Source organism: Geotrypetes seraphini, chromosome 3, assembly GCF_902459505.1.
Source record: "Geotrypetes seraphini chromosome 3, aGeoSer1.1, whole genome shotgun sequence".
NCBI lineage: Eukaryota > Metazoa > Chordata > Amphibia > Gymnophiona > Dermophiidae > Geotrypetes > Geotrypetes seraphini.
Window position 1 is genome coordinate 274,705,137 of NC_047086.1, and position 13,264 is coordinate 274,718,400.

The following is a 13,264-nucleotide window of genomic DNA, read 5'->3' on the forward strand; positions in this document are numbered from 1 at the left end:
AGGAAAAATCTAAACTTAAAAATGAAGTGGCCAGAAGTTATGGTAAAAGCAGATATTTTAGCTGGTTTTAAGAAAGATTTGGACAAATTCCTGGAGGAAAAAGTCCATAATCTGTTATTAAGACATGGGGGAAGTGTCTGCTTGCCCTGGATCGGTAGCATGGAATGTTGCTACTCTTTGGGTTTTGACCAGGTATTAGTGTCCTGGATTGGCTACCATGAGAATGGGCTACTGGGCATGATGGACCATTGGTCTGACCCAGTTAGGCTATTCTTATGTTATGTTCTCATCTGTAGGGGCCTTTGTTTTCACTTCTTATTTTAATGTATTTTTTTTCTGGGAACTTATCAGTGTTTTTTATAATGGGAACAAAAATGGAAGAGAATTAATGTGTGTGGAATGGGGGGTAACTAATTTCTTCAGCTAAATAATTCAATCCACTTCAAACAGACATAGGAGAACTTGTGCACCATTCACACACCCTCCAACCAAAAACGTCAAAAGAAAAAAACTGTTCGACAACCTCCTAGCCATTCGAGCTGCAACACTCGACCCCCAACTCTACAACCAATTGATATCAACCACAGACGGCAAAACCTTCAAAAAGAAATAAAAACCCTTCTATTCAAAAAACACATAAAACCGAACTAACACAATCAGAACTGTCCCAAGCATCACCTGCAACTACTCCATATGTACTTCTAATGTCATGACAATTTAGACATAATTTATGTTATGTTATGTTTGGAATAATGGTTACATATATGAGGTTCAATAAAAGAAAATTTTCACTGCCTGTTTCTATTCTGACCATTTATTCCATTTCATGGTTATTGCAAAAAAAAAAAAAAAAAAAAAAAAAATTTTACATGGGGGGAGGGGTGGGTGTCAAAAAATGATGGGCCCCGGGTGCCACATACCCTAGGTTCGCCACTGCGTCAGTAGTATAAACCTGCCAGAGGCTTTATTTAGTTTCGTCCAAACACTGTGAATTGCTGAAACTAGTACACTGAACTGTGGCGAATTGAACAAGCAGCTTGGGAGCAGGCTTGTGTTGGCTCTGGGGAGAGCTGAAAAGCAGCTGTTATTTTGGACTTTATTTTGTGCTGTTTTATTTTCTTGCCTTTTTGCCTTTTTGCTTTGTAACATCTCCAGCTCCGGTAGGACTTAACACACTGACACATTTGAACCTCTGTAAGATTGCACCCGGAGACGCTCCTGATGATTTTCTTAGCTCTTTTGAGCGAATTGCGGTTGCTGCCGGGTGGCCTCTGGAGAAATGGGTATTTAGACTATTGCCCTGTTTGGCCAGGGAGACCCTAGCGGCATTTCAGATCCTAGACCCCGAGCACGCCAGCAGCTACCCCACTGTCAAAGCCCATATCCTTGATTACCTTGGCTTTACCAATGAACACTATAGACAAAAGTTTAGGGCGACGCAAATGCTACATTCAGAAAGGCCCAAGGCTTTACTTCAGCGAATCACCAAGCTGGCTGAAAAATGGCTACAGCCATTTCCGAATGACGCTAGGGCCCTATTCACTGAGATAGTGAAGGTACAGTTATTGGAAGCTGTCCCCAAGAATATTAGATCTTGGGTTAAAAGACAGAATTGTAAGACACTAGAGCAGTCCTGGAAGTTGCTGAAGCCTACCTAGACACCCAAGAACCCTCAGGAGAAGGCCCAGGCACAGTGCAGGGACACACGCCTAGGCAGAGTCCCGGGGATTCAAGTAAGGGTTGGAATAGGAGACCCCCTTCCAAGGATTCATCTGCCCCTTCACCCAGACCTAACAGCCAGGGAGGTGATAGGAAATGTTATAGGTATGGGAAAGCAGGTCATACGCAAAGGTTCTGTCGGGAGAGAAGAGACTTTGTGATCTCCCGAGGCCTAGGAGTAAAGGGTAGGCAACAGGGGCAAATTCCCGTCCTGTTAGCTGGGGAAAAGGTACAGGCCCTGATTGATACAGGGGCCGAACAGTCTGTTATGTCTCAGCAGGTATGGGACCGAATTCGTGAATCTCCCTTAGTTAAGGAGGACACGGAGAAGGTACCTATATAGTCTGTGTTCATGGGGATAGGAAGGAATACCCCCAAGCCTCGTTGTCCCTGAAACACAAAGACCAGTCGTACGTTATGCGATTGGCTATCTTGGAGTCTTTACCTTTCCCTTTGATTTTAGGCAAAGATTGGCCAGGCTTAGAGCAGGTGGTCGCTCTGACAAGCAAATGAAAGCTCAAGGAGCCAGGAGAACACACGTTCCCAGATAAGCAGGTCTTAGGTGTCCAGGTGGGGAACAGAGGGGGTTGGCAGAGAAGGCAACCCAGACAGAGAACACCCCGGCCACAGTGGTATCCCACAATCAGGTGGGTGCCATTGTCAGAGAACGCCCGGGCCCCTACTCAGGCGTATTCCAAAGCCGCTGGATTTGATTTGTGTGCGGCTCAGGAACAAGTGAACCCAGCTAGAGGAAGGGCCCTAGTGAAAACTGATTTACAAGTCTCCCCTCCTCCTGGCTCTTATATTAGGATAGGGGCTAGATCAGGGCTGGCATTAGAGCACTCTATTGATGTAGTGGCAGGAGTGATTGACCCCGATTATAGGGGTAATATCTCTGTACTTTTGGTAAACCAGGGAGAGGCAGACTATCAGGTTCAGCCTGGTGACAGGATCGCTCAAATAATATGCGAGCGTATCTGGCATGCTAGACTAGAACGCTGGGTCCACCTTAGAGAGACCAATAGGGGAACGAAAGGATTTGGGTCCACAGGGGTTGGCCTCCCAATCGATACTCAGGGACTTGAGCCGAATACATCTCAGGGCATCGAAATGAACAACTTTAAGGAAAGACCATTTCAAAGCCCTGAGAATGTCAGTAAGGCTAAGTCCGAAGAAAGTATTATGCAATTTCAACAGGAAATAGCATCCCTTAAGAGCGAATTGGGCGAAATAATAAATACTCAGGTGACCCAGTGGAAAGGGGAAATACAAGCACTCCGGCAGGAATGTCTAGATAAGGGCCCTAAGCAAACATCTAAGGAAGAACCTCTTTCTAGTAATTACATGCTTGAGTTGAAAGAGGCATTGAGTCAGGAGATGGTTGTACAGAGACAGTAACAGGCTGATACTCTGGAAGGGCTATCAGACCAAATAAGAAAACAAGTGCAGGAAATAGAGACCAAGGTGGTCAAGTTCAACAACAAGAAATATTAGAGCAATTGAAGCGAATTCAAACTACGCAGGAACTCTGGGCTGCTGAAGGAGTAGAACCGGGCAGTTTAGCCAAACAGAGCCAGAATAATAAGACCCAATTAGAGCGGCAAGCCTTGCAGTTAGGATCTGTTGAAGACTGGGTGAAATGCGTGGGGGGCAGTGTTACTAATCTGCAGAATCAAATTCAAGAAAGGGTTGAAGAGATAGCGCAGGTCCTTACTGCTATTACGGAAAGGGTAGAAGGGTTAGAAGGGTCAGAAAATTATAAGGAAGGAGAAACCAAGAACCCTGAACCCGCCAGTACTTCGCTGGTCAAAAGATTTTGAAAATGTATGTTCAGATCCCCGTCCAGAGGAAAGGAGATTCAGGAATAGAAGGCGCAAATAATGCCAACTTTCTTTCCCGTATTCCAGAAAATTCTTCACTTACATATGCTTATCAGGATAAGCATCGTTTTAGGGTGGGGGTATGTGACCATCCAGGCGTTACCTCCGCCAAGGTTCCAGTTAGATCCCAAGGCCAGACCCAAAAGAAATCCCAGAAAGGAATCGGGAATGTACATGCTGTTCCTGATACTGATAATATCTCCATTGACCACCAGAGGGAGCCTGAACTGTTGGATAGTGAGTTAGGGGAACTGTATACAAGTCACCACCGGAGGAGCTCTAGAACTACCTTGAGCACTGATGACTCAGCCAGGATAGGGCGTGTCCCAAAGATACAAAAGCCAGCAGTGGAGTACAGACAGACAGGCCAGCTAGGGAGGAGGTTCAGGCCTTGCCTCCTTGAGGAACCCCCTGGGTCAAGCAGGAGTAATAGGCCTATACCCATGGAGTTAATGGAAGCTGGACAAGCTGAGGAGCTGCCGGTATTGGATGTGGAACTACCCATGGATTGTCAAGAAAGTTTTACAGAATGTAATACCAACTTTCCTGAGCCCATGCAGGTGGACCTTATTTCCAGCTGTAAACAGTGAGTGGTGATTTTTGACTGTTTGCCTGTTTGGACTATTTTTGGTTGTTTTTCTGAAGCTAGGAGTATCATTTTGGGGAGAGGTTTTGCGGTCACCCTGGGTGGGAGTTTTTGAAAGCCATTTCTGAGGCTCTAGTTTTTCAAAACCTAAGACACTCTTCTTGCCTGGCAGTAGTATAAACCTCTAATTTCCCACTGAATATGAAAGAGTGCAAAAAATATCATTAACTAACTGGAAGGGCCTCAGTAATCGAGCCTACGCAAATCATAGACTCTGACCATACAAGTCTGTGTGCTTCCCCGGCTCCTTAGCTCTAATCATCGGCAACCTTCCAGTCCCTTACCTCAACTAAAAAGGTTTTAAATTTATAGTAAGTAAATTCCTAAAAAAATTTTTATCTTTTTATTTAAATTTATTTCGAATAACTTATTCTAAAATATCGGCTTTCTAAAAACCTAAATTCTCTAAATAGATGCACTATTTCCTTATGAGAGACTTAATTTAAACATCCAATATCCATTGAAATTACTTAGCTTTCAAATAATATATCCCCAGCAAACTGCTTCAGACCATGCCAACGTGGCCAGCGTTTTGTGGAAACTTATTTAAACCCACTGCTTCAGGGCCAGTTAGTCAAGCATGCTTCAGAAGAATGCTGACAAAATTTAGACCTGAGATTTTTTCCCTGTTTCCTGTGGGAAATGCTGGTTTTTGGCTTCTGTCCCCTGAACTGCACCAGTCTGCCTCTTTCCAAGGGTTCAGCCAGGCTATAGGTCTGTGGCTGCCTCTCTGGCCTATAGCCTGGCTGAACCCTTGGAAAGAGGCAGACTGGTGCAGTTCAGGGGACAGAAGCCAAAAACCAGCATTTCCCACAGGAAACAGGGAAAAAATCTCAGGTCTAAATTTTGTCAGCATTCTTCTGAAGCATGCTTGACTAACTGGCCCTGAAGCAGTGGGTTTAAATAAGTTTCCACAAAACGCTGGCCACGTTGGCATGGTCTGAAGCAGTTTGCTGGGGATATATTATTTGAAAGCTAAGTAATTTCAATGGATATTGGATGTTTAAATTAAGTCTCTCATAAGGAAATAGTGCATCTATTTAGAGAATTTAGGTTTTTAGAAAGCCGATATTTTAGAATAAGTTATTCGAAATAAATTTAAATAAAAAGATAAAAAATTTTTTAGGAATTTACTTACTATAAATTTAAAACCCTTTTAGTTGAGGTAAGGGACTGGAAGGTTGCCGATGATTAGAGCTAAGGAGCCGGGGAAGCACACAGACTTGTATGGTCAGAGTCTATGATTTGCGTAGGCTCGATTACTGAGGCCCTTCCAGTTAGTTAATGATATTTTTTGCACTCTTTCATATTCAGTGGGAAATTAGGGGTCTTTATTATTGTGAATATTATTCTCACTAAGGGATTTGAGTATAGTAGTATAAACCTGCCAGAGGCTTTATTTAGTTTCGTCCAAACACTGTGAATTGCTGAAACTAGTACACTTAACTGTATGGTGGCGAATTGAACAAGCTGCTTGGGAGCAGGCTTGTGTTGGCTCTGGGGAGAGCTGAAAAGCAGCTGCTATTTTGGACTTTATTTTGTGCTGTTTTATTTTCTTGCCTTTTTGCATTTTTGCTTTGTTGATGTTTGCTCTACTGACATTTTGCAGCTGTAGTTATGAACTGCTTACCTTTATGAGGGCATGAGTAAAGCTAAGTTATTTTCCTACAATCCTTATTTGTGTGACTATGATTTTTGGTTCCTGCTTGGTTGCAGTCCAGTCCTGCAGGGTGACTCCATTTCGGGTCACACGCTGATGTAATTCGTCCAGGTAACCTCTTGGAATGCTGTGGAGTCCCGCTCGGTCCACAGTGTGGGTTACACTGTGGACAGGAGCCCCAGCGCCTCATGAGTAAAGACTGAGCAGAAGTATTCATTGAGTAATTTGGCTTTTTCGGAGTCTGATTCCACATAGTTACCGTCGGGTTTCCTTAGGCGCACTATCTCGTTTGTGTTCCTTTTTCTGTCACTAATATACCTGAAAAAAGATTTATCCCCATTTTTTATATTCTTAGCTAAATTTTCTTCCATCCGAAGTTTAGCATCTCTGACCGCTGTTTTAACAGTTCTAGATTTCACCAGATAGGCTTCTTTAGCTTCCAGTCGTTGCGATTGTTTGTAGGATACAAATGCTCTTTTCTTCTGTTTTATGAGTTCTGAGATATCCACGGAGAACCACTGGGGTTTTTTTTATTTCTCTGTCGTTTACTCACGTTTTTATATAGGGGTTGGTTGCTTCCTGTAGGGTAGATTTCAGAGCTGACCACAGTATCTCCACACTATCTGTTATGTCCTGGTTTTGCAGCACCTCATAGACAAAATCTCCCTTGCTCTTGAAGTTAGTGCCCTTAAAGTTAAGGACCTTTGTGGATGTGTTTGACCTAGTGAAACCTTTCCTGAGGTGAAACCACACCATGTTGTTTGTGGTCACTGGAGGCCAACACATCACCTACCGAGACCTCTGTGACGCTATCTCCACTGGTGAGTATTAGGTCCAGAATCGTCTGATCCCTAGTGGACTCCAATACCATCTGTTTGAGTCGTGCTCCCCTTATGGCGGTTAGTAGCCTTCTGCTGCCGCTGGTCGTAGCGGAAAGTTTGTTCCAGTCTGCATCAGGCATATTGAAGTCCCCCAACAGTACAGTGTCTCCACGCAGAGTGATGGTCTCAATGTCTTCGATTAATTCTTTGTCTATGTCATCCTGTTGTTTTGGAGGTTTGTATACAACACCAAGGTACAGGCATTTGTCATTTCCCCTGGCCAGGTTCACCCAGAGGGATTCTCAGGTATATTTGACATCTGTGATTCTGGTAACTTTGATGTCCTCTTTGATGTATATTGCTACTCCTCCTCCGGTTTTACCTTCTCTGTCTCGACGGAGCAAGTTATATCCTGGTATAACCATAACCCATGGGAATCTGTGAACCAGGTTTCAGATATTGCCACCACATCTAAGTCAGCATTCCTCATTTCCATCTCCAATTTCAGAATTTTATTGCCTAAACTACGGGCATTAATGTACATAGCCCTCCATACACTATGTTTGTATCATTGTGCCTACTTTGTTACAGAATTTAGGTGGTCAATCTTTTTGTGTGTTTCGTATGTTAAGCTTTGGTTATTTTGTTTGGTTTTACCCTGTGTTACAACTGAATATGTTGGCAGATAAGATATATGCATCAGCTGAATTTCTGCTCTTTATTTGAGCTGAATTATTTTACAGTGTTGGTTAAAAAATAGATTTAAACAGATATTTTACAAAAGGTTCCATGTACAGCAAGCCTTTTGTACAATCTATCGCATATTGTCAATGTCCCAGTTTGGGCATCCCTTTTCAAAACATAAATGACCTATACAAAACTGAGCTTCACATCTTTTCTCAAGTAGATGAGAGAAAATGCCTGCTACTAGGGAGATGCAAATACAACAGAATCTCAGCTAACCGGCACTCAATTAACCGGTACTCTCAACCAACCAGCAAAAAAATTGTCAGCAAAAACAAAAAAAGTCTCTTGCACTCAATAAGACAACATCCAAAGTGGTGCTCCTGACCCAATAACCTCCCCTCTCTCTAGCTCCAGTCACAAATCTTTCTCCTTGCCCTCTCTCCCTCCAGCTCCTGGAGCATCATGACAGCCACCAATCTCTTTCCCTCCCTCCATTCCTGAAGCAGCAGAGCTGGTCCTGACAACCTCCTCCCTCCCTCTGTTCCCAAAGCAGCATAGCCGTTCCTGACAACCTTCTCCCTCCCTCATTTTCCGAAGCTGAAGAGCCATTCCTGACAACCCCCTTCCCTCCCTCCTCTGTCACTCACCTGACGATGTAGTAACCAAGTGACCAAGGGAAAAAAATGTGGGACCTACAAGTGGGGGTAGGGGGATGACACCGTGAAGTAGGAAGGGAAACACAACTATTTTTATACTAACTCTCAAATAACAAGAAACTATAGTTATCTAGCATCCACCAGCCCCATGGGTGCCGGATAACTGAGATTCTATTGTAGTGGTCCAAAACTAGAGTAAAACCTGATACAATTTATACATGCCTAGCAGCCAATGCTGCCCTTGTGAATGCACATAGACCCAAGATGCCAAATAAAAACATATAAAAATTTCTTCTCACCATAGTGGCTCCGCATGAGATACGCTAATGACAAATGCCTCTCCCGTCTGGCCAGAAAGGGTGCGGCCACTCTTGTCTACAATTGTCCCTGAGATCTAAAATTCAGAACAAGAAAAAAAGAGTATTCAACAGAAAAAGAAAGGCAAGAAAGTAATTTCAAACTCTACAGCAACTTCATTGAAGTTAGGTAAGAACTTGTAATTAAGGTTCTGTATCAGCAGAGTGTAGGGTAGTAGGAGAGTGCAAGGAAGAGTCTGTAATTTGTAATACAACTGTCATCACTTCTACAGCCTGATATACCGTATTTTCACGCAAATAACACGCACCCGTATAAAACGCGCACACGGGTATAGCGCGCAGAAATCACGATGATATGCACAAAAACTTTGGTATACCGCGCTCACGGGTATACCGCGCATGCTGCCCGACTCTCCGTTCACCCACCCCTGACTTCCGTGCACTGCCCCGCCTCTCCGTGCGCTGTCCCAACTCTCCGTTCACCCCCCCCTGACTTCCGTGCACTGCCCCGCCTCTCCGTGCGCTGTCCCGACTCTCCGTTCACCCCCCCCTGACTTCCGTGCACTGCCCTGACTTTCCGTGCGCTGTCCCGACTCTCCGTGCGCTGTCCCGACTCTCCGTTCAACCCCCCTGACATCCGTGCACTGTCCCCCCTTGAAGGTCTGTCCCCATCCTGAAAGCCTGATGCCCCCCCCCGACGTCCGATACATCCCTCCCCCCCCCCGAAGGACCGCCGACTCCCCAACAATATCGGGCCAGGAGGGAGCCCAAATCCTCCTGGCCACGGCGACCCCCTAACCCCACCCCGCACTACATTACGGGCAGGAGGGATCCCAGGCCCTCCTGCCCTCGACGCAAACCCCCCTCCCCCCAACGACCGCCCCCCCCAAGAACCTCCGACCCGCGAACCCCCTGGCGACCCCCACGACCCCCCCACCCCCCTTCCCCGTACCTTTGGTAGTTGGGCCAGAAGGGAGCCCAAACCCTCCTGGCCACGGCGACCCCCTAACCCCACCCCGCACTACATTACGGGCAGGAGGGATCCCAGGCCCTCCTGCCCTCGCCGCAAACCCCCCTCCCCCCCAACGACCGCCCCCCCCCAAGAACCTCCGCCCGCCCCCCCAGCCGACCCGCGGCCCCCCTGGCGACCCCCACGACCCCCCCCCCCCCCTTCCCCGTACCTTTGGTAGTTGGCCGGACAGACGGGAGCCAAACCCGCCTGTCCGGCAGGCAGCCAACGAAGGAATGAGGCCGGATTGGCTCATCCATCCTAAAGCTCCGCCTACTGGTGGGGCCTAAGGCGCGTGGGCCAATCAGAATAGGCCCTGGAGCCTTAGGTCCCACCTGGGGGCCGGCCTGAGGCACATGGTCGGGTTGGGCCCATGTGCCTCAGGCCGCGCCCCCAGGTGGGACCTAAGGCTCCAGGGCCTATTCTGATTGGCCCACGCGCCTTAGGCCCCACCAGTAGGCGGAGCTTTAGGATGGATGGGCCAATCCGGCCTCATTCCTTCGTTGGCTGCCTGCCGGACAGGCGGGTTTGGCTCCCGTCTGTCCGGCCAACTACCAAAGGTACGGGGAAGGGGGGTGGGGGGGTCGTGGGGATCGCCAGGGGGGTCGCGGGTCGGCTGGGGGGGGCGGTCGGAGGTTCTTGGGGGGGGGCGGTCGTTGGAGGGAGGGGGGTTTGCGTCGAGGGCAGGAGGGCCTGGGATCCCTCCTGCCCGTAATGTAGTGCGGGGTGGGGTTAGGGGGTCGCCGTGGCCAGGAGGGTTTGGGCTCCCTTCTGGCCCGATATTGTCGGGAAGTCGGCGGTCCTTCGGGGTGGGGGTGCGAGTGGTCCTGCCGGAGGGGGGGATGTATCGGACGTCGGGGAGTCGGCCGGGCAAGAGGGCTTGGGCTCCCTCTTGCTCCGATCGTGGGTGCGGGTGGGAGCGCGTGCGAGCGGTCGTTCGGGGTGGGGGTGCGAGTGGTCCTGCCGGGGGGGGGGATGTATCGGACGTCGGGGAGTCGGCCGGGCAAGAGGGCTTGGGCTCCCTCTTGCTCCGATCGTGGATGCAGGTGCGGGTGGGAGCGCGTGCGAGCGGTCGTTCGGGGTGGGGGTGCGAGCGGTCCTGCTGGGGGGGTGAATCGGGCGTCGGGCGGGGTGGGAACTATGTTTAAAAACTTTGGTATAACGCGCTCACGCATATAACGCGCGAGGGGTATGCGCGGTAGGTAAAAACGCGTATAACGCGCGCGTTATATGCGTGAAAATACGGTATTCTGATGCATAGCAAGAGTGTGCTTAGAGCAGTGTGTCGCAAACTTTTTAAGCTGATGGCACACTAACCTCAGGGCTGTGGCTGGATGGCACCCGAAAATGCACAGACATCGACACAATGATGTCACGCGCATGCATGACATCATCATGTTGACATCTGTGGTCATGAGCCTCCTATTACCGTTGATGTGGGGTGCTGCAGAAGGAGAGGTGAGGATATGGAGCAGAGGCACCAGCTGACTGACTAGATGACGTACCTCTCGCGGCAAGAAGCAGGTCCTTTAAGTAGTTGGCCGGCGCCAGCACCTCTCCTCTTCATCGGCATCTCGGGGCACACTAGTGTGCCGTGGCAGTTTTGTGATACACTGGCTTAGAGGCCATGGATACCTTGGAAGGTACACAGATCTCCTTTCATGTGAACCCTGATTTAGTAAAGTTTCTATAAAGCATACAGGGACCATTTGACAACTACTAAGTACCATATCTTTAGATATACAGTGCCACATTTTTGGACCAATTGACCTTAAAGGTTAGGAAAATATATTGTAGCCCAGGGGTGCCCACGCTTTTTTGGCTTGCGAGCTACTTTTAAACTGACCAAGTCAAAATGATCTACCAACAATAAAAATACTAAACATATACCCCCTCTTTTACTATGGTGCGCTAGCCAATTTAGTGCGCGCTAAGTGCTAATGCGCCCATTATATTCTATGGACGCGTTAGCATTTAGCACGCGCTAAATCAGCTAGTGCATCTTAGTAAAAGACCCCCCATATTTATCTAATATAATAAATCGGTAAGCCGTGCATGCGCACTTCCTAAGCGTGCGTCCGTTTTCCTTGAGCTGTAGCTATGAAGTGCGCATGCGCGACTCACCCCCTGCCCTCTCCGTCGCCTCCCGGCTCCAGCGGCGTGATAGTTTTCAAAGAAGCGCAGGATTGTTTCAACGCGGTTAAAGCTCCTGGTGCTGACTCCCGACGGTGGAGGAGAGGCAAGGTAGAAGAAGAATTCCGCCGCCTCCCCTTCCCTTACCGCGGCCCCGAGTGGCGATTCAAGCAGCGTGTCCAGCAGTCTTCACACGCTGCTTCGGGCCCTTCTACTGCCCTGATTTGCTCCCAGTAGAAGGACCCGAAGCAGCGTGTGAAGACTGCTGGACACGCTGCTTGAATCGCCACGTGTAGTCGGACCCGCGGGAAGGAAAGGGAAGGGGGGGGCGGGCGGCAAAGGACTTGGACCCGCGTTTGTAGTCGCGACTGTGGGAAGGGAAAGGGGGTAGAGGAAACAATAATGCTGCTGCACAGGGAACTGGTGTGGGGGGAGGGAAATGGAAGGGGGAGGGAATGCTGCTTTGGACAGTCAGACAGAGGGAGGAAGGGAGACAGAAAGACACAGGGGCAGGTGCACAAGGAACTGGTGTGGGGGGAGGGAAATGGAGGGGGAGGGAATGCTGCTTTGGACACACAGACAGAGGGAGGAAGGGAGACAGAAAGACAAGAAGAAAGACACAGGGGCAGGTGCACAGGGAACTGGTGTGGGGGGAGGGAAATGGAGGGGGAGGGAAAGCTGCTTTGGACACACAGACAGAGGGAGGAAGGGAGACATAAAGACAAGAAGAAAGACACAGGGGCAGGTGCACAGGGAACTGGTGTGGGGGGAGGGAAATGGAGGGGAAGGGAATGCTGCTTTGGACACACAGACAGAGGAAGGAAGGGAGACAGAAAGACAAGAAGAAAGACACAGGGGCAGGTGCACAGGGAACTGGTATGGGGGAGGGAAATGGAGGGGGAGGGAATGCTGCTTTGGACAGACAGACAGAGGGAGGAAGGGAGACAGAAAGACAAGAAGAAAGACACAGGTGCAGGGAGATATACAGAAAGACAAACAGACAAAGGGGGCCAGGGACAGAGACAGACAGAAAGAAAGACAGCGGGAGTCGCGTCAGGAGGGGTGCGGGATGCCGCAGAGGGAACTTTTCCAATGGGTGCAACTGGGCGGCTGTCGGGAACCTCTGATCAGGGGCAGAGCAAGGTAACTGTATCATAGGGATAAGGAGGAGGGGGGAGAAAAAGGAAGGGACGCCTACTGCTAGACAGGGGGAGAAGGAAAGAGGTGCTGATGGACAGGGGGTGGGTGAAGAAAAAGGAACAGAGGCCTAATGTTGGACAGGTGGAGAAGGAAGGTGATGCTGGACAGGGGGGAAGGTAAAACAAAGGGAGAAGGGCTGCTGCTGCATAAGGAGAGCTGTGAAAGGGTGGTGGTGGGCACAGGGGAGGTAAAAGGAAGGGAGAATGGACAAGGGGAGCAGGCAAGGGGTGGTGATGGACAGCCAAGGAAAAAGAAAGACAGAAAGAAAGAAAGCGGCTAAGGAGAGAGAGAGAAAAAGAAATAAAGAGAGTGTCGAGCTTTGCGAATGTAGAGATGATGCGGTATACAAACTTAAGGTTTAGTTTAGTTTAGTTTAGTTTAGACACACACACATATATTCTAGCACCCGTTAATGTAACCGGCTATAAGACTAGTTTATATATATATACCGAGTGCACCTCTTCTGTCCTCCAGACCTGGTTCCATTCCCCAACCAACATCTCTCTCTGTCCTTCCAGGAGTCCATCTTTTCTTCC

General features: G+C 48.6%; 1 protein-coding gene across 4 annotated transcripts in view; it reads right to left on the reverse strand.

Moving 5' to 3' along the window:
- Positions 1-13,264, reverse strand: part of MTR (5-methyltetrahydrofolate-homocysteine methyltransferase) — an 819,135-nt gene that overhangs the window by 614,241 nt on the left and 191,630 nt on the right. For all 4 annotated transcript variants that reach the window (XM_033935789.1, XM_033935788.1, XM_033935790.1 and 1 more), the window contains exon 8: positions 8,369-8,463. In XM_033935789.1, the coding sequence (XP_033791680.1) occupies positions 8,369-8,463 (95 nt within the window). The remainder of the gene's footprint in view (positions 1-8,368; positions 8,464-13,264) is intronic.